At 33.0% G+C, this 24,689-nt stretch overlaps 4 protein-coding genes across 7 annotated transcripts; all 4 read right to left on the bottom strand.

Moving 5' to 3' along the window:
• Positions 1 to 1,638: 1,638 nt before the first annotated feature.
• Positions 1,639 to 7,594, bottom strand: LOC110642830 (uncharacterized). Of its 3 annotated transcripts, none has more exons than XM_021795008.2 (6): positions 7,059 to 7,594; positions 6,620 to 6,716; positions 5,066 to 5,127; positions 4,416 to 4,811; positions 3,074 to 3,417; positions 1,639 to 2,342 (listed from the first exon to the last, which is right to left on the bottom strand). In XM_021795008.2, exons 2-6 carry the CDS (start codon positions 6,655 to 6,657, stop codon positions 2,127 to 2,129), a joined length of 1,056 nt encoding a protein of 351 aa, XP_021650700.2. In that variant the 5' UTR covers positions 6,658 to 6,716; positions 7,059 to 7,594; the 3' UTR covers positions 1,639 to 2,126. The 3 variants fall into 3 exon arrangements, with proteins under 3 accessions (XP_021650700.2, XP_021650701.2, XP_021650699.2); XM_021795009.2 differs by having other exon boundaries at positions 5,066 to 5,132; positions 7,059 to 7,591; XM_021795007.2 differs by lacking the exon at positions 6,620 to 6,716 and having other exon boundaries at positions 5,066 to 5,132; positions 7,059 to 7,593.
• Positions 7,595 to 7,945: 351 nt separating this feature from the next.
• Positions 7,946 to 12,157, bottom strand: LOC110642809 (uncharacterized). Its single transcript, XM_021794969.2, has 5 exons — positions 11,830 to 12,157; positions 11,250 to 11,316; positions 10,148 to 10,281; positions 9,405 to 9,860; positions 7,946 to 8,672 (listed from the first exon to the last, which is right to left on the bottom strand). The coding sequence occupies exons 2-5, from the start codon at positions 11,274 to 11,276 to the stop codon at positions 8,258 to 8,260; spliced, it is 1,032 nt and encodes a 343-aa protein (XP_021650661.2). The 5' UTR covers positions 11,277 to 11,316; positions 11,830 to 12,157; the 3' UTR covers positions 7,946 to 8,257.
• Positions 12,158 to 15,557: 3,400 nt separating this feature from the next.
• LOC110642794 (RING-H2 finger protein ATL43) lies at positions 15,558 to 17,417 on the bottom strand. The gene has a single exon (XM_021794947.2). The coding sequence runs from the start codon at positions 17,251 to 17,253 to the stop codon at positions 15,757 to 15,759; it is 1,497 nt and encodes a 498-aa protein (XP_021650639.2). The 5' UTR covers positions 17,254 to 17,417; the 3' UTR covers positions 15,558 to 15,756.
• Positions 17,418 to 18,314: 897 nt separating this feature from the next.
• Positions 18,315 to 23,265, bottom strand: LOC110642818 (DNA-directed RNA polymerase I subunit RPA12). Of its 2 annotated transcripts, none has more exons than XM_021794983.2 (7): positions 23,041 to 23,265; positions 22,373 to 22,529; positions 20,806 to 20,846; positions 19,144 to 19,206; positions 18,997 to 19,053; positions 18,820 to 18,902; positions 18,315 to 18,633 (listed from the first exon to the last, which is right to left on the bottom strand). In XM_021794983.2, exons 2-6 carry the CDS (start codon positions 22,488 to 22,490, stop codon positions 18,828 to 18,830), a joined length of 354 nt encoding a protein of 117 aa, XP_021650675.1. In that variant the 5' UTR covers positions 22,491 to 22,529; positions 23,041 to 23,265; the 3' UTR covers positions 18,315 to 18,633; positions 18,820 to 18,827. The 2 variants fall into 2 exon arrangements, with proteins under 2 accessions (XP_021650675.1, XP_021650674.1); XM_021794982.2 differs by having other exon boundaries at positions 22,373 to 22,515; positions 23,041 to 23,262.
• Between the last annotated feature and the right edge of the window lie 1,424 nt (positions 23,266 to 24,689).

Below are 24,689 nucleotides of genomic sequence, written 5' to 3'. Positions count from 1 at the left end.
TCTCTCTCTCTCTCTGTCTCTCTCTCTCTCTCTACGCATGCAATACATTGACACCAAGTCAAAAGACATTCTCATTTGTGCATATCTACTTGCTGAAGATATGTTTGTACCAAATGCAATTAAATTTGATTTTTTACTATTTTCTGAAAACAAAAGTCACCACCTAAAACAATGTTTTATAAGAGAAAAGGACAAGTTAAATTAAATAAAAAAAAAAAAACTTACACATTAAACAAATAGATCATTCTGAGAGAATTTTCCAGGCTCCTACCTAATTGAAGCCTTTCTACACCAATCTATTTCCAGAAAGAATAAGAAGAAGGTTATCAATGAAATGGAGAGACAGGCATCTTTAAGAAAATTATACCATTGGGAGACTAAATGTAATACAACAAGGGGATACAGCCAAAGAAGAAGGTAACATTATTGAAGGAATGAGGCAACAAGAAAGAAGATGACAGTAACGCAAAGTATTTTAGATTAAAAAAGGCCTCTAGTACATTCTAAGTTGTGTTATATGATTACAGAAACTTCCATGCAAAGAAAATATATTTGTAAAATAATAAAAAAAAATTATTTTTTAATGACCCAAATGAAGGAAATAGCTATTTTCGATTATTTTTTTTCTTTATGGTGGATGTTCATCTTTTACCTTCAAAGGAAGACAAAAAAAAAAAAAAAAAAAAAGGGTCAATCTTGAAGCAAGACAAATGTTTAGCGATACCACTTTAAGCAGAGAAATAGGCAAACAGGTCTAACCGTGTACTTGAAGGCAGAGTATTTATCTAACATAATAGGACTACTTTGTTAAGCTGTCTGATCAATAGAACCCATTAGTTCTACTAATCTGACAGAGAACTTCTGACCCCTATTGGTGCACCTCTCACTTCTGTAAGGCCCTTTTAGCAGAAATAATACAACTGAATTCCAAATGCTAATCATGCCAGATGGTCCTTACTTCATTACGCCTGCAGCCAAAATACTTCATATTTTAATCCACCCAATGAAGGGTAGGCTTCCATGCTAACCGATAAATTTCTGCTCCATTCTTCGAAGACCCCATTAGGGTAGCCAACTCTTTCTAAAGCCACTGAAAGCTAGTGATCCTTAAAAACACGAAAGCAGACTACATGTAATGTCTAAATCTTGGGTTACTAGCTTAGTAGCTTTGTCAAACTTAAAACAAGAAACTGTTGGTCAATTAAAAGCTCCCAAGGTGCGCACATGAAGTGCACTAGGTGCACTAGTTCAGCCAAGTAAATAAATATTTCTACAAGCACAAATATTCTTTTTTACGATAGGTCAACAATTTTAAGTGTTTGAAAACTAGTGAAAACAGCCCTGAAAAAACATGATAAAAAGTGAATAGGAGACATATCTCAAGGACAAAAAATCCAGAAAACTGCATTTTAAATATCTAAACATCAACATAATCAGTCAAGGAATTATATAGAAACTACATGATATTAACATGATGAGGATCATAACATACTAGGAAACCTATCAAAACGATGTTATCATGGTCCTAAGCCCAAAACCTTGACCAAAAGGGGAGATTCTTAGTGCAGCAGAAAAGAAGGAAATAAGGTTAGGAACCTTGAAGCTTTTGTTTAGTAAACAAAAAGAGTCATAAAAATATATGGTGCAAAAGTTCAGTAATTTGTTCAGTTAATAAATAAGGAAAACAAATGATAACTCTCAGCAACCCAAGTCTATGACTTCTGAAACAATTTCAAAAATATGAACAATCTATAAAAAGAAAATATTGATGTACAGGCAACCACTACTGCTGACAGAAACCCAATGTTGTTTAGCATTGTGATCACAAGATCAGAAACATTTAACACAAATTAGCAGAGATCACAGAATTGCAACTTTAACAATGATGCTTCTGTACTTAGCATCTTCACTCAAGTAATCCTGCCACAACCTTTTACTAATCTTTGGATAAGGTTGAGTGGTAGACGCTTTAATATCCACTTGGTTTCAAATTCTCGCTAAGCAGAACCATATTGCATAGGAGTTAAAATCCCAACATGTAAAGATTACCTGAATCAATAGCAACCACAGTCTTCTCTACAATGATGGGTGTCAATTTTTGCCAATCCTTAAACTAACATCAAATATCACTCTGCAGTCCTGGCAGTGGATGGGTAAAACTTCATGAGGAAGCTTGAGAGTGACCAAATGCAGATGACACCAAGGAATTGGAGGACATTCAAAAGTGTACCCAAAGAACTGCTTATCTCCAAATTGTGCGAGGTCATTTCAGCTCCTCTCACTGTGAATGATAGGGCTGTCACCAGTTGTGCAGCTCTATTCAGTTGGTGCAATCTATAAACCTGTTAATCACAAAGAAAATCCTATATTTAGGGTAATTATATTTAAAAAAGAGATAGTTAAAACACAACCCCTTTTTTATGAAGATGTCTAAATTTATTGAGATGAAACGTGTTCTCTATACAGAGGATATTATCTGATCTGTAACTAATTTGTAAAACCAAGAACATCAAAGGGTATAATGACGTATTTTTCTTCCATTCTCCTAGCCCATACATTGAAACTCCAAGGCAAATTGGTAGGAGTGTGAATATTAAACTGACAAACTACACATTGAACTGGGCTTGAGATAGGGCTCCCCATCACCTAAGCCATTTTGGTTTAGTTTGCCAACACTTAGATGCCTTTTAAATTTCTTATACACTGCCAATGTAGGACTTATTCCAACAAGCGATATTCCAACGCTCCCTTTCGAGTGGCAACAAGGACAATTGGGTGACACTTGAAACTGAAATGCAGCAGCAACATCGGAAAATTGAACTGAAACTAAAACTGAGCCCTTATTTGCTCTAATACCATGTAAGTTTGAATGGTAAAATCTATGTATATTTCATAATGAGATGAATAAAATATATATACTACAATTGTGTATTCTACTCAGGAATCTAATTCCCATAATCATGCCCTAAATAGGAACACAACCCTAACTAATTTAGGAATATATATACACATTATATACAATTGACCTTCCATAACAGTCAGAAATAAGACTCAACAGCCGTTAGCTCCTTACTTGAAAGATTATTGGGATGACAGGCCATGAAGGTGACTTTCGATATCTTGCATATTGCTCAAATGCAAACTGAACAACAATACCAACAAGGTATGGAGCAAGTGTTGCAGAAGCTGCAGGGCCAGTCCATGGCCATACCAAGCCCATTGTTACCATAGGAATTATAAGACTGAGTAACAAGGCAGCAACAGAAGAAATTTGCTGTCCCACATGAGAAGCCAAGGTTGTGCCACCATTTTCAGCAGATTCCGGTTCCATGGGCCTCCTTAAATGGTCTATGAGCAAAACAAAAACCGCAACACCAGAGTAGAAAAGAGCTTCTGTGAAGAACAATATTAGGAAATCTGCAGATAGAGAACAATGGGTTGTTTTCAGAAGGGAAAGGAAAATATCCTGCAATAACTGCAGATGAGTGGAATAAAATAAAAAAGTTCAATCAAAACCACAAAGGAATATATAAATGTGATACATGAGGAACGATTTTAACAACATTACAGCCAAGAATTCCAAAAAGAGCCAAGATTCTGTACTATCTGTGGCCACTATTTCATATCAGCTCTATACCGAGCCAAAACTTAAACCAGGTCTTAGAACTTCCAAATCAGTCTTCAATAGACATGATCATTGACCGCATTGGACCAATGGACCTCAAGGAAAATGTATTTCCTAGGCTGGGCAGGCTTGTTTATGGGTCTTGGCAAGGCCAAGCTGATTGGCTCCCCAAGCCCATGAAAGATTTAGTGTTTCAACGAATCAACTTTCATCCATATTCTTGTTAAACACTGTCCTTCGCTTCATAATATTCCTGTTCAATCACCACAACAGTACTCCAATTATCTTCAAAGCCTCCAACATTACTCAATCATCTTTCAAATCCAATATTGTATTATTAAACAGTCAATAAATACTCAGATTCAGGCAGGTCATATCCTAGTTCTACACAACTCAAAATGTTTTTTTTATAGAATTTCTGGTGTCTTCAGATAACATCCTTTGTCTTTTATCTTCGCAAGTGTTAGCATCCACTACCACTTCTCTTTCTGCAGTTATGCACAGATAAATATAATAAAAAATTTTACAATAGCCACTTATACAACATTAAGGAAATGACCATATGAAATATCACATAAACCTCCTTCAATTTAGTGAAATATAATAACAGAAAATCAATAAACCAACCCCTTCTTCCAAACGAACTTAGTGATATTTCCATTTCTCTGTGCATCATTACTTATTAACTATTTACTCACTTCTTTAAATCTTGTCAATACTAAAAACTAAAACTCACTGAAAAAAATTATTATCATCAAAAAGAAAGAGGAAATGTGAAAGGAGAATTCACCTGTCAGTAAAGAGTCCTCAAATACTGTAGAAAGTATTCTCCGCAAATAAAGTGAGGGGTAAACAAAAGAGGCTACAAGAACAGTGGGACCCACAAACCATAATAGGCTGCTCTTGTCCTTTTGCACATTAGTTTTAATAACTACATCTTCTGTCTTATAAGGGCGATTATAAAATGAAACTAAACCTGGCTTTCCATCAGTTCCCTGAGATTGATTAAATGACCTGATTGTAGACGAGAGAGTTTCAGCAGTAGAATTATGATCTTCTGGCTCCAATTCATCTGATTTGACCTCACTGTACTGTGTCTCATCTTGAGAAGTTGCACAAAGCACACTTTGTCCTGTGGGTTTTCTGCTTAATTTTACCAGCCCGCCTATGAAGAGGCACGAGTTGACTACTTGCCAGACCAGAAGAATTCTATTAGAAAACGTATTCAGAGCAGTAATAATGAATTCAGAACTTTACACAGCAGTCATAAGATCAAAAGTCAAAAAGCTCAGGTATAGAATAAAGAATAGAGGACTATCTTAATAACTTAACAGAAGAAGCTAAACCTATCAATAACTGCACAAGGGCTATTACAATTAGTAGCATTAACAAAGTCCTTTAGATGCAAATTAAATTTGTTCAACTAGTCACAGATTTTACCTTTAGCATTTCTAAGCTTCTGAGCATTATAATGCAATTGAACATTTGGTCTTTCCACCAAGCTGAGCTGGACAATAAAAAATAAAAGTGATAAATGTCAGAAATTTTTAATAGAACTTCTCATATAGAGGGCATTCTTAGCTAAGTCTTGCGTCATATAGCACAAACAGTGAATCAAATTCATTGAAAAATATCAATTCAAATATCAAACTATCAATCCATTGCTTTTGAGTGGAAACTTTCAAACTGAACAAAGCGTAATTTAGAATCCACATAATAAAATAGTTCAGGACTTTAAGCAAGTTAATTTACAAGTGGAAATCTGGCGACAGCCTAAATATGAAAAAACATAAAGGTAATGACAATTACATGTGACATGGAATCATACAACAAAAGCTTGAGAGAAAAAAAAAAAAAAAGCAATTAAATTAGGTTCTTTAAGCATTGATTAAGGGAAGGCCGAGTGAACATCTTCCTAATTCAATGAAAGATCAAGAGGATAATTAGCCAAATTGTGTTGACTTATAATGTGCGCTAACATTGGTGTTATATTAACATGCAATGAAAACATTGAAAATAAATGCAACTACGTGTGAATTTCTGTGCTTCTAAATTGCTGATGACAAGTAAAGGAATCAATTCCAATATTTACAAGTTTAGGTCATCTTTAATAATCTTTTATGGTAATAGAGAATAAAATATGCTCCTAACAAAGCCAAATGGAGGAAAAGAATAATCAGTCTGACTAGCTTGGTATTGTGGCCTAACTGAGTTGAGATAAGTTGATTAGAGGAGAAAACACTTCTCATTGTTCTCAACAACTTGAAACCATTGATATGAAAGCAGTTCAAATACAAAAGAATGGTGTTCCTTCATATCATTAGGACAAGATTCATTAGCTAGTTCTCTATGCTCTCCACAAAAAAACTATGAATCCTAGTATATACGCTCAAGCACATAATCAATGAACTATTTTTATGTAACTTTCAGTAATTAATAGTTAGCAAGTCCTTAGATAACTATGGTTCCTAAGATAAGCTGCCCAAAGCCTAAATTAACCGTACTATATAAATTGCAAAGCATTCTAAGACTCTCATAATAAGCTAGGTCTGAGCCCTATGCAATACATGCACACTTAGTGTACTACATTTCCAGTTGTGACTTCACATAAATGAGTCAATCCTACAATCAATTGTCATTCCCAAATCAAATAACTTGGTATTAGTTTAGGGACCTGTCAATTAACCTAAGCTTTTTGGGTGTCACAATGTTAACAAAATGGAAATCTTTTTTTCAGGATATGTGCAAATAACTTTATTGACCCTGAGAATACTAGGAAATAAAACACGCATAATCACTATTTTTTTAGGATTATTCAATGCTGCACCTACACGGGAGCGTGCGCGCACGCACGCATGCACACTTCGCCATTCTATTTTTTATTTTTTTTCCCATTCTATTTTTACTGAATATGAAGCCTAATCATACCAAAGTCGCCAATATAAACCACACAACAACAGTTTAGTATTTCTATGAAAATTCAACATAATGTACCTTGTAAAACCAAGGCATCTCATTTTGGCAACAATCATTCGATAGGCTGCAATTAACAAATCGTGGCCAATTTGCAACAAACAGTTCACTTCTATTGCTGCATATGTGAAGTCATGTAATCTTAAGAACATAATAGTAATTTTTGTATTAAAAAAATTAGGAAAAAAAGCTAAATGTATTGACTTCGCCTAGTAGAAATTCATATTATCTCCAAAAAAGCAGTATATGGGACGCAAATAGAAGTTTTAGTCAACCACATTCGGAAACCGCAAGAACCAAAAGTAGCCAATGTACCAACTAAAAATCAAATTCATCAGCCAGAAGTAAAGCCTTTTAGCCGCCAAAAACGTTTAACTTATATACACCAATAACAAATTTCAGCAATGCTCCAAAAATTCAAGAGAGAGAGAAGAGCTTTGATTGACGGACCAAAAAATACCTGGGACTGGGAGCTTCTCTTAGGTTTAAAAGAAGAACAAAGTGAAGTGGCCACGCAGGAAAATAAAGAAGAACCGACTTTAGCAGCCATACAAATCTATCCTGTTATCAATATATGCGAAGGCAATAACTAGTGCAGCAGAGTCTATTACAGTGTTGACTATTTTAACGCAAACCCAATTGAATTGAAGAAGGGAGTTTTACGGATGCCCATATGAGAAATCTCTCGAAGGAAGGGAGAGAATGGTGGGAAAATTGAGGAATCTTAATAAGAGTCTGAAGGAGTAGGAGCACCGAGAGAGCGAGAGACGAGAGCGGCTTACTTTGTTTGTATCATCTGGGCTTAAAGAATAAGAGTTTGGACAATCCTATATCCAATCCTATGGGCCTCTCATTGTTAACTAGTCACATTTTTTCCTTCTCTCTCCTCGTTCCATCTGCCGATGACACAATTATAGCGTGTGCTATGAGTCTCATACTTTTGAGACTTGAATTGAATTATTCGATGCCAATCCGCAAGCAAACTTTTTTATTCGATCCGGATAGCGTTCAACATCTTATATTAAATTCCACTTTAGTAAGCAGAAGCTGACGCAGAAGCAGAAGCAGAAGCAGCAGCAAGTTGAACATCTTTCAACTCAAAATTAATAAATTGAAATGAGAAATTAGCTTCAGACAGAATTAAATGGCAAAAATAAAGGGATTCATATGGCCACTTTCAACTAATTTGTTGTATTAATAAACAGAATGCAACACATTTCTCGCTTCTTGCATTCAAAGTTGAAAACTCGAATATTCTAGTAAACCCAAAATGAAAGTCATGGTTGCTTCACAGAATGTTTATAAACCAGATGACGGTCGCAAAATATCGTGGAAAGCCAAGACACGTAAACATACAAATGCCCATTTATAACTCAATAAAGTTGAAATACTTCCATGGCTTTTATGGAACCTCGAAGAACATAATACAAAAAGAAACGAGATGATTGGAATCTTGCGCAGGAATGCCCTACAAAATTACAGAAATCTGAAAAATCTGCTCGTCGTGTGATGCTTGACTTGATGAAGACACGAGAATAACCCTAGTCTAAAATGGGGTGGTTTGCCAGCTCTATTTCAAAAATCTCGAACTCCTCAAACTTTTTCTGAAGAAACTAATATCAACTCGTTGCCGTCACCTAAAACTTTAACATCCCCAATTTAAATCAGATTAGCCCTCTTTAAGAATCTGATAGTCCTACAGTAATAGGGCCATATAGATTCCACAAAATCAAGGTACTTATCCATGAACCACTCTTCAAATTCCTTCATCTTTTTCCTTGATAACTCTTTGTAGTCTAGGTTCTTAACGTTTAAGACAGGTTGGAACACACGAGCTTGTACATCTTGTTTAAGCTTCCCCTGAGAAATATAGCTAGAGGCCACCAAATAGTAAATAGGTAAGTTCTTGATTAGTTTTACTGTCTGTCTAAAGCTGAAGACGTAGAGAGCCCACAAAACTTGGAGCATCTTGATGTAGAATGCTACAATTGGCGGCCCCAAAATCCACAAAGGAGTCAACTCCTTTGACACATCAACCCCATAAATCACATTGACTGCAAGGTACAAAGGGACGCTGCATACAGGCAAAGCAATTAGAAGCAGTGAAAATTCATACAACATAATAACAGTAGGGCAAAGCTGCTATCACCTAGAAGTGAAATTATGGAATATCACTACTAGTTTTAGTACTAACAATCTTGCACATAGCAGTGCAGACAGAGGTGCTCAGTTTATGATTAAAATGCAATTCGAGTTCTGCAAGTTATAAAAAATTAACAAAACCCCCTTAATTCACAGTAGCGGAGTCAGACAAATAATAAAATATTGCAGCTATACTTGAAGTTGTATTCTCCTTCAGCAGTGCAAGTGATGATTCAAATCAATTTCTCACATTTTCTTTTTCTTTTCTCCATGAAACCAATTGTTGCAATTAAATTATCAAATAAAATTGTTAAAAAAAAAAAAAACCTTTTAATTCATAGTAGTGGAGTCAGTCAAATAATAAAATCTTCCAGCTATATTTAAAGTTGTATTCTCCTTCAGCAGTGCAAGTAATGATTCAAATCAATTTCTCACATTTTATTTTTCTTTTCTCCATAAAACCAATTGTTGCAATTAAATTATCAATACAAATTTTTTAATAGTTCAATGAAATTGGACAATAAGTCATGGCATGCTTCCATCAATTTTCATCTCCTTCACCTTTTGGTTTAAAACAAAGGTAATCTCATTGAACAAGCAAGAATTCTAGCAAGAAATGCAGACAGAAATGTATAAAGAGCCTGGCAGAAATTGTTATACTTACAAAAACAATAAGGGTATCTTTAATGTTGCATCTAGTCCCAGAAAGTGAATCCAAACTGCCTTTAGTATCTTGCCTCTTTCCCTGGTTTGAGCAGTACTCTGAGTTTGTTGTAATTCTTCACTTGAAGGTGGTCCTTCACCCAAAATTTCAGCTGCTCCTTGAATTGGTGATTTTGTGCGCAACATGTTCAACCATTTCTTGAATAATTTATGAATAGCAGGTGATCCTGCAATCCCCTCATTTCCATCAGAGGTATAGGAAACTGGAATACTGTGAACCTTCGGAGATTCCATTATGTTCTCCCCACTTTCTTTTGGTACATAAGAAACTTTAACAGAATGCTTTGCAACTTTGGATCCATTTGCTCTGTTTCCAGATTCTGCATTTTGTGCACTACCTTTAAAGGCTGAAATTTTCAAAAGCTTCACTTTGCGTTCATGAACACAAGCCCCGACACTGTGGAAATAATTTAACTCAATTTTTGTGTTTAGCATTCATTAGACAAGAAGGGAACGTACAAAGAGAAGCATTGAAGTATATAAATGTATATGTGGTTTTGGTTTAATAATCAGTGGCACTGTGTGAGGCATTAAAACTTGCACAACATATGTTTCAATTGCGGCAAATTTGGCCATTGCACCAATGCATGTCCATTGCAGAAGAATAAGGAGCAACAAGTCATGTGGATCAGCAAGAAACAAACAACTGATCACAAATCAAATGATTTAGTACGTATTCCTTACCTTAAATGAAGATTACGCTTTATTGGGAAACACCTATCTGTTTTTCCACACAAGTGAAGTGTTGCTACATGTTTCTTCAATTTGAACCCTTTGTTCCATGATAAAAGCCTCGCTGGAAATGTTGCATATGAACTCTGAATGGCAAACAAAAACAATATTTCCAACATTTAGATACTAGTAATCTTAATCTAAGCAGCTACGAAATTATCTTCTATAACTTGAGAAGCCAACTTAATAACAAAATATTGGAGAGCTAAAGACAGGAGTTTGCAAAGCAATGCGTTCGTAACCTCCTGGTCTTTAACTTATGTTGTGTGGGTGATCAAATAGAACATAGGTCTAGGACATGACTGAGGTTTAGAAATAGTACACCTAAAATTAGTTACTGACCATAAACAGAAAATATATAATGACTGAATAATATTTTCTTGCATGTATTCCTTACACTGGTTTATTTGGATTACAGGGAGTATATTTTAAAAAAAAAAAAAAAAAAAAAAAAACACATACATTGCCTATTCCTCCATTATATTCATCTCAATACATGCTTCACTAAATTAAAACAAGCATAATATCTACAAGGTATCAATTTTGCCAAATTCAGCTTCAAAATTCAGAGACTCTGCATGAGATATCAAATATGAAGTACAATAAATCATAATCTTTGTCAAAAAGTTACCAGAGTAATATCTCAAACACTTTATGCAATGAAGATAATAGCCTTAAAAGAATAAGGTTTGGATTCAACTTCCATTAACAAAACATGGACATTCATCAGTTCTCTTACAAACAAAATATTACTCAAAAATAGATAATAAACAAAAAGAGACTGAAGTAAAAATGACTAAACCCTCTAGTTGCCATTCTTTTGAAAAATTAAGCTATAAATTATATTTTATCAGCAAAAGGTTCATGTACATGCAGAATGAATGAATTTAACAAGGATGCATAGTACAATCTTGTCACAAAGGCATTAGGGCCCAAACACATTGAGGATAATTGGTTTAGAGAATAAACCCCAGGCATTAACCTCCATATAATTATGCATTTCGTCGAACACCAGATGCACATACAAATTGTAGTTAACATGTATTAAAATTACCTGCATTTGATGGGTCACTAGCGCCATTTTCTCCACTTTAAGCAGCCACTCATTTACTGAACAAGACCTAATTCAACGAAAAGCTATATTATAAAGGCACAGATATGAGGAAGAAAGGAAAACAAGTTTTGACCAAAACAAAGACAAAGGAGAAACATTATACAATCAATTTACCGCCAAAAAATTATAAACTCCAAAGATTATTGTTCTCATACAACCTTCAAAATTCAAGAAACCCAAAAATACCTAAGTTGACTTGCAATAAAGAGCTAACCGCAAATTCTTTCCTTTCTGTATCCACTGAATTAGGGTGAGCTTTTCATTCTATCCCATAAAACACCATTTAAATTCATTTAATTCAATTTTCTCTTCTACGCAAATGTAGAAAGCTTCAAGTTTCATACCCTTTTCCTTTCTGTCAATTTTTATCAGAAAAAAAAGGATAACCTAATCGTACATACCCATAAAGGAAAAAAAAAAAAAAAAAAAAAAGAGTAAAAACGGCAAGAAAATTTGAAGCTTTAAATTCAAGAATTGAAGTTAAGCTAGAAATGAGGAGAAGATAAAATTCTGCACTAACCTGTCCACATGAATTCATGAGCTCTCCAAAGCACAACCCTTTTGAGGTGTAAGTAATAGGGAATGACAACAGAGGAAATTAAAAATAGAAAAAGAAAAACCTTTTGCCTCTGCTATCTTCAAATTGAATTCTGATAATACCGAACGGGTAGAGAGAGAGAGAGAGAGAGAGAGAGAGAGAGAGCGCTCTCTGGTTGGTGAATTATTTGGGGGTTTTGAGAAACTTATAAAGCTTTTAACAGTGGATAACAATCTCGGCACAAAAGCTTCAGGCTAAGGTAATGACCAAACAGAGAATTTTTTTGGCTTCCAATTCTGCTCTTCCCTTTTCTAAAATAAAAAGGAAATCATAAATAAATTTAAAAAGAAAAAGTGATAAATAGAAAAAAAAAATAAAATGTAAAAAAATAATGAAAATATATAATATTCCCCCATTTCATAAAAATAGATTTATTTTTAGTAACTTAATAGTAATTTATTTATTAATTTATTAATATTTCTATTTAATAGATATTAAAAAAAATAAAATTTATTAATTTTAAAAATAATTTAATAACATAAATAATTTAATTTTTAATGAAGTAATACAAATAGAAAATATATTAGAAAAAAATTAGATAAAATTTATTTTTTAATTATATTAATTATGGGATGAATTTATTCCCATAACTAAAATATGTAACGCAGCCACGCTTTTAAATGCAATTTTAATTTTTTTAACTTAATTGTTTTTATAAATCCTTATTAATGAAAATTATTATAATTAATTTTATTAAATGTAAAAAATTAGTATCTTTCCTATTAAAAAAATTAGTATCTTTTCATACTTATTATATATAATTATTTCTATAGTAAATTAAACACCATAATTTTTATATTTCACAAATAGAGAAATTCCATCATATCTATGGATTATAAATGTTTTTATATATCACTATTTGTATACAAAAAATCACAGTTTCAGTTTTATATTTTATGTTTTTGTATTTTTTTTTTCTTACCTTAACAATTAATAAATATATTTGTATTGGACATTGGATGCTTTTTAAATTTTTACAGACTTTGTATTAATTAATCACGATTATGTTAGCCATCATTTTTGAAGAAAAAAGTAATTTGTAAAATCATAATTTAGAGCTTTTAGAAAAAATAAAATAAAATAATTCAGCTTAAAAAAAAGAAAAAAGATAAAATATATTAAAAATTATTTCAAAATATATACAATGCATTCATATTAATAAAAATTATAAAAATTTATTTTAATGTGAATGAAAAATAAAATTAGTGATTTTTTTATAATTATAGAAAATAAAAAATATATATATTTGAAAAAATTAAGCAGATATCAAGTTTAAAATTTATTCATATGAATAGTTAGTTAATTTATTAAAGAAAAAAATTATTTATAATAAAGATTGAAATATCTTATATTTTTATATTAAGTAATATTAATTATAATAATTATATAGATCACATTATAAAAGGACAATTTAGTATAATTAAAATAATTTTTACAAAGTTGTGGTATTAGACCATTAATCATTAAAATTGTAGAAATAGGTTCACCTTTAACTCTTTTTTTTTAAATTTATGTGAAAATAAATAAATAAATAAATATATATATATATATATATATATATTAGTAATGAAAATTTTGGAGGTTTCATAACCTTCCTAACAGCTAACCGGTCAATTTAGTGGATCTGAATGGTAAATTTCACCCGCATCCATGAACTTTGGATTGTAGAACAACATGGTACCCGAACTTAAATTAATTTGTAGTTACGTAACAATACTCTTATAATCATATTTATAAATTTTTATATGAAATGGAATTTAAACATTTTATGAAATTATTAAATTTTTAAAATATAAATTATTAATTAAAATTTTTTTATGTAAATTATTAATTAAAATATATAAAATTAAATAGATTTGAATTTTATTTTAGTAATAATAATTGAATTTGAGTTGGATTCATTAAGTTAAAAATAGATTTAAATTGAATTTGAGATGAATTCAGACATTAATTATATTAATCAGATTCGAATTTGAATTCAAATATGATAATTTTTGTAGATATATTCCTGATTACTATTCTTAAATAAATTTCCCGATTATTCCCTGGGTGCGGCAGTAATTGTAAAAATAAACAAGGAGAAATTACTATACTGCCCTCGCCCGCCTATCCATCGTCCCTCTCCTTGTCAATTCTATCTCTCTCACCCTCCTGTCCCCCATCTATGTTTACTTTTCTCTTCTCATTCTATCTCTTCACTATCCTCTCCCATTTCTATCTCTTTTCCTCTCTGTCTCTCTCACCCTTGAGTCTTTGTAATGAACAAAACAAAAAACACAAACAATGAACAAAAAAAAAAAAATCGTAAGCAATGGGTAAAATTTTCAAGCCATGAACAAATATGCATTACAAAACTTTCAATTCATTAGCAAATTGCAGTAAATTTTGGTATTAAAATATCAACAAATTAACAAAATAAACACAAATTCAATCAATTCAAGGCCAATAACACAGATTTAAGAATTTATATTCAATAACGCAACGCCATTGGAACCCAATTAATGAACGGGTATAATCGATGCAATTACTCGCATGGCAAAACTTGTCACAGCATCACAGTTAGAGGATTGAAATTTGCTAGTGGCATAGCCAATTGGGGGATTGCCATTTATGCATAAAGGAAAACATTGGTTCCTTTTGGAAGATTAACGTCAACTTTTTGGAATAGCTTCTTCAAGAACCATTGACAAAGCTGATAAGGCACTGGACTTGTCGCTGGTACGACGCTATATATTCCAAATGGCATGGACATTAATGTTTTTAAATTCTTTTACCAGAATTTTAACTCAATCTACCTGAAGATTAAATATGTTACGTTTGATTCATCGACTATTAAAATTCATTGAAAATATTTAGTCAGTCTACATCTCAACTTTGGTTCTGTAAAAAGGTTTTGGGCTGGGGTTTTGGCCTGGCATCAGAAAAGCTGGCAACTTGTTTACTTGCATAGACGCGAAAGAGAATTATTTTCATTTCAGCCATAAATGAAAGAGCAGAAGGGGCAATCATTTTCATCCCTTCTCTTCTCTAATGGATGGCTTCATGTTTTCTGATTCTTCAACAGCGTACCTTCGTATAAATCATTCCACATAATTCTGCCGCTACTCACACTTCGCATCGAGTTTGAGACATTAAAACTAATTTTTTTAAATAAAAATATTATTTTTACTATTAAAAGAATTTTAAAAAATTATTTTATTATTTTAATATTAATATTTAATACTTTATAAATATTATATTTAAAAAAATAAATTTTCCATCATTAATAATAAAATAGTCCCTTCTTTGTCATCTCCCTTCGTCCCACTAATTTTCTGTTAACTTTTAATTTTTTATTTAAGTAAAAAATAACTACCAAAACAAGATTTGAGAATATGTGCCTTAATTAAGATAAAAAAGCGCGTGTTACTTTATATCTACTACCCATGTCCATAACCGCCGTTTATAAGTTGCCAGAGGAAATAATGTTTAAAATTTTTTTAAAAATTAAAAAAAAGGAAAACTGCGCAACAGCTGTTCCCTCCCTTCTCTCCGATCCATGTGCTTTTTGTGGGTATCTATCTGTATAATATAATAAATGGCTACTCTACAATTCTTTCTCTCTCTGAATCTGACGTTTCCTTTTTTCTTACCTTTATAAAAAGATCCACTGGAAAAATAATCCCTTTTCTAATTTTTTTTTAAGAATATTTAAAATACTAAAAAGATTAAAGAAATAGAAAAAAAATCCAAAAATCTAATTGGCTAATCAGCGGGAGAAATTCTGCTGCCTTGCCTTCCTATCGTGTAACTGTGAGCTATAAGGAGGAGGAGAAGAAGGTAAACTAGCTAAAAGACCTAAGATAAGATCTAAGCCGCAACGTCAGTGGGAGTACGGTTGGCCCGTACATCTTTTTGTGACCGAGAAGAAATCCAAGCCAACCATCTCGATACAACCCCCGCCTGTCGTTCTCGATGGTGACGGCTGTTGTTACTCTCTCTGCTCGAAAACCTGTTGAGTCCTGTGATTTCCGACACGCTTCTCGAATTTATTACGCTTCTGCCACTTTCTTCATCAATGCTCTCTCCTACCCGCTCGTTCCCTTCTCCCTCCGCATTCTGCTGCTGTTGCTGCCTCCCTACTGATGGCCGAGATCCGAAAGCCGTCGACAATCTACGGCTGCCGCTGATGATCAATTCAGATCGTAGATATAGCAGATCTGACGGTTGTACATCGCTCCATCTTTGGTGGAACCCACTCCCTGAGACAATAATCCGATGCTCCAGTCTTGTCATGTCTCCCACTGCACCTAGCACTGTTTTCTTTGATTCGCGATTATCTCCATCGCCATCGCCATCACCATCACCATCATCGTTGGTTAAGAGAAGCCCATCTTTTCTTTGATTCGACTGGTAACGGTCAAAGCACCCAACGGCTACAGACTCGCTATTACTCTTCTTTCTCAAACTACCAATGTCCAACGACCTCCTAGCAAACGACGTCGGACCATTACTACTATGATTGTGGGAGCCAGAGGGAACGCGCTCGGACCCCGCAGTTGGTCTCTGCACCACAATTTGAGGAAGGAAACCACTTGCCTTCTCGCCAGCGGAAGAGTGCCTACCCGAAATTCTCCGACATATCTCAGATTGGGTCTCTGCTTTCCTGCTCTCCACATCCAACGACTCCGGATCTTCTGGCGGTGGCCGTAAGTGGTTGCCATGGAGGATATTGCTGGAGGCGTGGTCGATCAAGAGAATATCTTCTGGGTCGACTCGGTAGCGGCAGAGAGGGCAGGTACAATGGGCGTCGAGCCAAGTATCAACGCATTCGACATGAAAAGCGTGCTTGCATTTAGGAAGCAATCTGAGAACCTCTGGGGGCTCGAACCTGGTCAAGCAAACAGCGCATTCGAGGCCATCCTTTTGGCCTCTGAGTGAGCTGAATCGGAATATGGGTAGCGACTCAATGACGGCCCGGTCAATCCCTGAGTTCTTTCTGGCTGTAGAAGGTGCGTATCCTGTCCGGCTGATGGAATCAGAGTGAAAACCATTGTAAACGACGACGTTGCCACGCTTGCAGTGTTTGGTGTAGAGAAGCAGAAGCAAGGTAATAGAAAACATGGTGGTTAAGACGCCGACAACAACGGCAATGCTGGGCTTGAAAGGTGAAGAGGAATTAAGAAAATCTGGAAATGGGGGAGGGGACGGTGGACTGGAGAAGGAAGTGGTCATAAAGGGAGCATCAGGAGGAGGCGTTATTCTTGAATCAACGTCGGCAAATAAAAGAGGAAAGAGAGAAATTAAGTAGAGGAGGAAGATAGAGGCGAAGAAGAAAGCGTTATTGAATTTGCAGAGAAGAAGCATGCTATGCGTGATGCGAAAGATCGAAAATTTGGAAGGAAAAACAAAAAGAAAAAAAGAAGAAGAAGAAATTAAAAAAAAAAAAAAAAGAGGGTCGTACTCGTAGTCGTGGAGACTGAACAGATTCTGTATGGGAATGGGACGATGGAGTGGAGAGAAAAGACAGAGGCAAAGATGTCTAACTGAATTAAATTAAATTTATTACTTTGGTTATGTGGAATATTAAAAAATAATAATAATATAATAATAAGTTTAAAGGGCAGAGATGAGATGAGAGGCTGAAATGAGGATGACAGACATGTACCAAACACGTGACGCATGTTTGGCATTTGCCCTATCAGTGAACCAAACCACAGAGACTGGTCCCTCGCTTCCCACCAGATTTTGTCGATGACGGCCTCGTGGCTTCTGCTTTCATTCCTCCCACTTTATTTTTTTTTAAAGGTTATTTTTAATTATAAATTTATAATACAATAATAATATTATTAATAATAATGTATATGATATTATGTCCCCAAGCAGCCCATGTCTTAAAATTTGTACGTCAATAAGAGAGTACACTGTGCGCATAATTCATGTGCATCCTCCAATGAAAATATTTGGCTTGCCTATCTGATTATGTACATCGAAAATTTTCCTAAGAAGTACATTATACAATAAGCAATCATCTATATTATTCTTATTCTTAAAAAAAAATATATTAAAATACACTATGTAACAATCAATCAACTATATTAATCTTAATATTATTGCTAAGAATCAAGAATCATTGATATACAAAGAAATTAGCCAATTTGATAAGGACCCACATTATAAAGCTTATCAGCTTATATTTCATAAGAGCATGGGTACCTTCCTATTTAATCATTGCTTCAAACTATAAAATTTCTTCTTTTTTTTTTTAATAAAAATACATAAAATCATTTTGTGAGAGATTTTCCTACGATCACTTTGTTTGATGAGATGCCCATAGGTTGCTTATATGTACTTGTGCTAAAGAAGCTTGTACGCACTTGCAACTCTTAACGAATTTGGGTCAACAGCCACATTACTAACATTCAATATAACGCAAAACATACAGAAATAGATATTTTCTTTTCTTGTAAAAAGTACATTTAAATACCATACATTTTAAGCTTAGCAATGGAAAACGTCTTGAGGCTGAATGTTAAAAGCACAAAACCTCATAATGCTTAAATATACTTTCCCCTTTTTGCAGAGTCGCATTATTAGGTGAGTTCAATCTTTGAGCAGAAGACAGAAAGCAGTGACAATTTTGAAGAGAGCCTTGGTTGACGTTGCACAAGAGTTGTTTCCGTGTTTTGAATCCATCACACTCGGGTCATAGCAGTATCTTTTACATTATAAGTTTAATAGGGTCTCCTAGAAAAGCCACCTTTAGTCAATTTGTTTAAGGTACCACTCAATGGAAATAGAAACAAACTGAATAAACTGTCTTCACTTAGCCAATTGATGGTTCAGTTAATGCCAATTAAAAAAAAAAAATTGTAATTCACCTTGACGCAATGAAATTCTTAGACTATCCAACAGCAACATGTAACTTCTCACCTGAAAACTCAATTCTCGCTAAAAGTATGTAAACAACTAGGACAGTGATAGAAAGTAGTCTGCCCCTCATCTGCTGATCTCATCTGTAGATGGGAGAAGAAAGGATATGTTAGGATCAAAATTGTAAATTTGATGACCTTAATGAACTGCAGATAAAAGTATAGGGTAGTAGAATACTTGTCTGGTGGAAAATTTAAGCTTTGTGTTGCTGCATTTTTCACATTTCTTATTTATCTGTCGATATAAAAATGATATTCGAAGAATTAGCAACTCATTCCTACCAAAAAGAATATGCCATTTGTTACTATAACACAACGTTGTTACCTCCATGTCTTTCACCTCCATCTTTCCTTCAAAATGTGAGATACCCAGATCCCTTCTCATATCCTACACAACGAAAGGTGTCTAAGGGGAAAATATACGGAAACTTGAATATAAATGATGAAAACCATCAAGGCATTTGTGCAAATAAACCAATCTACATAAAATAGTAATAGTAGAGCAGAAAAGGTTGCAAAAAATTTCCTATAATTCCACATTGTAATCAGAGCTTGTTGGAGAAACACGGAAGGAATATTAGACAGATTGAAAATATATGATGCAAAACTGAACACAATAACCTATTTATCCGTGTAGATATTAACTCCAACAGGAGAGAAGTTACAAATGCTTGGATCTACTTTTAACATCCCATCAATAAGCAGACTTAATAAAATGGACTCATAAAAGATGTTCTCCATACTTGCTGCCATATAAATTGTGGAGTCATAGAGACGGACTATCTCAATATTTTCATTTAAGCAAATGTAATTTTGCATTTCAAAAACACAAGGAAAGACTTGCATGATGCCTTTGTCCAATGGCAAGCCTTCAACATGGACTGGAGTCTGAGTTTCCATACTTGCCAACATCTTCCCCAACCCCTCTCATGCCCCACAGCAAGGAGGACAGAGCATATACCGCCATTAAACTGATAATTTAATTATGATGTTCCCCAACAGAACCAGAGATTGTATTACACTGCTGCTTTTTCTTCACTATCAACCAGCATACTTCAATGCAACCTCAGTGTCCGGTTCATTCCCTGTCCTAACCCTAAATGCGCTTGTCTATATTGGGAAAAATGAGAGAGAGAGAGAGAGAGAGAGAGAGAGTATGTGTGTATGTGTGTGTGTTCATGGATAATTAATATTCTATTAACCATGGATAATTAATATTCTATGTCCAGTCCATTCCCTGTCCTAACCCTAAATACGCTTGTGTACATTGGGAAAAATAAGAGAGAGAGAGAGAGAGAGAGAGAGTGTGTGTGTGTGGGTGTATGTGTGTGTGTGTGTGTGTGTTCATGGATAATTAATATTCTATTAACCATGGATAATTTATATTCTATGTCCAGTTCATTCCCTGTCCTAACCCTAAATATGCTTGTCTACATTGGGAAAAATGAGAGAGAGAGAGAGAGAGAGAGAGAGAGAGTGTATGTCTGTGTGTTCATGGATAATTAATATTCTATTAACCATGTAACTTTTTCCCCCCCTTCCCCTCACTAGTCAATTTTGTACAGTCATTTGGACTAATAAGCATTTACATAGTCCAGTCAATAATGTTAATGTCAACATAGTGCGAAAAATGGCATACTTCTTATAGTCGCTATAATCCAATAGAATTCAGTTTGAGATACAAGTTTCCCTTGTAAATGAAAAAAGAAGCTACAAACATAATAGATGGATTCCACACCATAAAGAGAAATGTCCAATGGCCACTTAGAATGCCACATAAACCAGATGATAATTGACAGGCCAAGCAGGCAGAATAATTTCTAATGGTAAGTGACCATTTACACGCCAATTTTACAGCTTTATAATTTTTATATTTATTGTGAAGATGCTCCACATTATAACCATTAAGTCCTACTGATTCTTTAACCACAGCTACTTCAGAACACATAATAATATATTAATTCAGGCAGGTCAGCTCCAAGCTTACCTCAGCAGTGACTTTATAATGTATTTCTTTTCCAATTACCTCTGAAACAGTAACAATAAATTTAGAAATGCAAAAGAAAAAAGAAAAGATAATAAATAATATACAGAGAGACAATACTAAAATGTAAAAGCAAAGCCATCATGCAGGAGAACACACAATAACGTTATGCAACGATTTTGCTCCCCATTTGAAAATATAGTAATCTCGTCAGAAAACAGAAATAGGAACATAAATCTGAAAATATGCAGAATTTAAAATAGAACTTCAATAGATTTCCAAGTGAACCATGTTCTTGGGAACAATAACAATAAAACCCCCCCCCCCCCCCCCCCCTCCCTCCTCTTTTTCTCTTCCTTTACCTTTTCCATCGCTAACCATAGTCATTAAAGGGCAAGTGGGTGCCTGATTAAGGCAAGGCACAAAAATACGAAAAATCCATAAGATTTAAATTTTAATTTCAAACATTATGACATTAATACATAAGATCAAATATAATAAATTAATTAATGAGTGCCATATAATTAAGTGTTTATATGGAATTAACAAATGATTATACATATACTGAGTATTTTATAATCATTTACTAATTTAATGTGACACATATGTTTTAATTAAATGTTTTACAACACTCAATTATTTAATTAGTATCTAATAGTCTTAAGTTTCTAAGAACTGAATATTTATTTTAATTAAAATATAAAACACCAGTGATTACAAATTTTTAAATTATTTTATAATATTAATAATTATTAAATTACATAAAATAAAATGATTTATAAAAGTAAAATATATTTTTTTTCACTCTAAATCATCGCAGGTGCTGAGGCTTATGTGGCTTCCCTCCTTTCTGGAGTGTACATCAAATCCACCATTTAACACTTTAACTGTAAGCCCATTACCCAAGAAAGCAAATAATAAAACACAAGCAACAGCCCCCACACAAATCCTGGAGTTTGGAGAAGCCGAGAAGGAGCACAAGCAGCAAGCCAGGTTCTTCTTGTTCTTCTTTTGGTGCGAAGCAATATGTGGTTAGAAAAAAAAGAATCTGCTGCTTTATTTGGGTGCCCTCACCATGGTTTGCTGCTCCTGGATGAGGTTGCCTGCCTCTCCAGGTTTGAGGTGAGGTCTTCCCCGCCCAGTTCGCTTCAGAGGCGCCTGAGGCATGCCTTTCACAACCACGCCCCAAACACACATATAAAGAATAGAGAGAGAGAGAGAGAGAGAGAGAGAGAGAGAGAGAGATTTGGGGTTTTGCACACTACCAAGAAGCCAGAATTCAAAATATCTAGCAGAAACTCAACAACAGAGAACCAAAATAACCTCACAGCTAGAGGCATCCTATGACAAGTAAACCAACACAGACATCACTTCTGTGCATATACTGTAGATTGAATATAAAGCAACATCTAAAGATTATTATCAGACAAAAGGAGTAATATGCAAGACAAGGAGTGCAAACAATGAAGCTATTGTAAGAATGCCAACAAGACTTCATCAAAATATAAGGAAGAATTAGGTTTTCACTGTGCAAGTTAATTTGAAGTACATAGAAATCCAATGGCAATACCTTTTGCACTTTTCTTAAATTTGCACAAAGGACACTCAGCATATTGAAGTGTTTTCAAAGATAGCATCGTCCCACATAGGTCACAGAACATAAAACGATGTCCGCGAGAATGTGCCATGGCAGGTTTTTTATCAGTTGTTTACCTAGGCAAGAGAAACTGAACGTCTTAAATGAACAGGTAAAATCTGCTTCACATTTTATAAGCCAAAAATACGTGAAGAGGAAAAAGTGGAATTCAAAAACATTTGACTGATAAAACTTACAAATATTTACTCCAAAATAGAAAATCTGAATCAGTGGGCAAATTGAATGTCAATCATAAGCATAATGAAGTGGTGAACAAAAAAAGCCCAGAAACATTATTACCGACAGACTTAAAATATAGCAGTAAAAGCAACTCAAAAGCTAAGCATATAAAACCCTCGCCCTAATTTCATCAATCAAGCCCAGCAAAACGCATAATACAGATGAAATTTACAAAATATTCTCACAAGGCCACTCAATGGGTACTGATTTCTTTTCGTTCTTCCTAACCAAAAACTAGAGATAAATAAACACCCATATATTTGAAGCCACTATGTATTCTGGACAAAAAATCAAACGCCTTGATAGCTTACACAGAAACAGACAATAGTTGAAAGAAATCACCAGAATCATGTGATACATACCTTCAAGCAATTCAAGAAAGGAGCTTTTCGAAGCAATTCAACTGGCTAGAGGTGGGGGGAGGAGGATGAAACAGCTAACTTTAGGTTTTATGAAGGGTTTATAATTGGATTATTTATCGGTTCGAATCTGCTCCAGTTTCGACAAAGCGTGTTTACGGTGAACTACTGAAGCAATTAAAACAGAAATTTTAATTTTCTTGGGCCTTTACGCCCAGTTTGGATAATTTATGAGAGGGGAAGGAAAATAATAGGGAAAAGTATTTTTATTTTTTATTTTTTATTTTTTTTTGTTAAAATGAAAGAAAAATAAATTTATTTTTTTAAGTGAATAAGTGAAAGAAAAAATAATTAAAATTATTATTTTATCCTATTTTATAAATTATATTTATCATTTTACTTAAGAAGGATATAAATAAAAAAATTAAATAAATGCTATATATATAATTATATAAATTTTAATATATAATTCCCCCACTTCTATTTTTTTTTAAAATTAGAGAAAAAATAAATACAGTAAAATAATTATTATTTTCTTTTCTTCTTTTATTTTTTTTTATATTTTACAAGAATTCTTACTCCAATAAATCAGAATTAATCTTATTCATATTGATCAGTCCATTAAGGGGTGAAGCGCTTCTAATGAATATGTGCTTCTAATGAATATCTTCTTCATCTATGAGAATTGAACACTCAACATCGCTTAAGGGATAAAAATGTCAAACCACTCATATTAAACACTAATTAATTTTATTTTATTTTTTTAATTGTACAATAAAAAATAAAAAATTTTATTTTTTATTATATTATTTAGTTACTATATGCGATGAGGTAAATAAAAAAAATAAATTTTTAAAATCTATATAACTTTTTCTTAGGAAATAACTTTTTACTTTTTTATATTTTCATTTTCACTCTAATTAGATGAAAAATTCACTGGAGATTTATAAAGAAATTAGAAATATTAATTTTTATTGTTTCTTAATTGATGTTTAAATAAAAGAAAATAGAAAAATAACAGTTTTTTTTCCCTTTCTTTTTTATTCATTTTTCTTACAACAAACGAAGTGTTAGATACTCTTGAAAATATACAATAAAAAAAGTATATAAAAATAAATAACGAAATAATTCTTGTAATTAATAGTATTGTTGGATATTTATATCAATTCAAACTTGAAGATGAAATCAAATTAGAAAATAAGTTGATAGCCAAGAATGGATATTGTTTAATTATTTTTAACTAAAACCTCAAAATTTTTTTAATTTTTAATATTATAAGAGATAGATTACCATTGATTAGGGTTGTTTAGTTCGCACAATAAATTTAAAATCAGTATCAAAATTGAAATTGAACAAAATTGAAAATAAAATAATAAATTTTTATTTATGTTTGACTCATTGTGAAATCATAATCAAATTTTTTATCGAAATTGAATTTATTTTGTATTTAATTAAAATTAATATAAAATTATTTAATTATATTTTTTATATTTTTATTTTTTTAAATTTTAATTAATTATAAGAAAATATAATTTTTTATATTTTTAATTATAATTAGTTATAATTTTTCAATTTTATTTAATTATAACAAAATATAAAAACAATATTTTTTGCATTTTTAGTTTAAATAATTAAAATTGATTATAATCATA

This window comes from Hevea brasiliensis, chromosome 17 (assembly GCF_030052815.1).
Source record: "Hevea brasiliensis isolate MT/VB/25A 57/8 chromosome 17, ASM3005281v1, whole genome shotgun sequence".
NCBI classification, from domain to species: Eukaryota; Viridiplantae; Streptophyta; class Magnoliopsida; order Malpighiales; family Euphorbiaceae; genus Hevea; species Hevea brasiliensis.
This window is presented reverse-complemented; position numbering and strand designations above follow the sequence as displayed.

Coding starts and splice junctions, on each gene's coding strand:
- LOC110642794 (XM_021794947.2), bottom strand. CDS start 17,253: ATGCTTCTTCTCTGCAAATTCAATAACGCTTTCTTCTTCGCCTCTATC.
- LOC110642830 (XM_021795007.2), bottom strand. CDS start 7,148: ATGGCTGCTAAAGTCGGTTCTTCTTTATTTTCCTGCGTGGCCACTTCA. Junction 5,133..7,058: donor AGAGAAGCTCCCAGTCCCAG/GTATTTTTTGGT, acceptor TTTATTGTCCAG/CTCAGCTTGGTGGAAAGACC. Junction 4,812..5,065: donor GAAGCTTAGAAATGCTAAAG/GTAAAATCTGTG, acceptor TCTGGCAAGTAG/TCAACTCGTGCCTCTTCATA.
- LOC110642818 (XM_021794983.2), bottom strand. CDS start 22,490: ATGGCACATTCTCGCGGACATCGTTTTATGTTCTGTGACCTATGTGGG. Junction 20,847..22,372: donor ATTTAAGAAAAGTGCAAAAG/GTATTGCCATTG, acceptor TTACTGTTTCAG/AGGTAATTGGAAAAGAAATA. Junction 19,054..19,143: donor TGGAGGTGAAAGACATGGAG/GTAACAACGTTG, acceptor TTATATCGACAG/ATAAATAAGAAATGTGAAAA.
- LOC110642809 (XM_021794969.2), bottom strand. CDS start 11,276: ATGGCGCTAGTGACCCATCAAATGCAG. Junction 10,282..11,249: donor TAGTGACCCATCAAATGCAG/GTAATTTTAATA, acceptor TTTGCCATTCAG/AGTTCATATGCAACATTTCC. Junction 9,861..10,147: donor AAGCGTAATCTTCATTTAAG/GTAAGGAATACG, acceptor TTATTTCCACAG/TGTCGGGGCTTGTGTTCATG.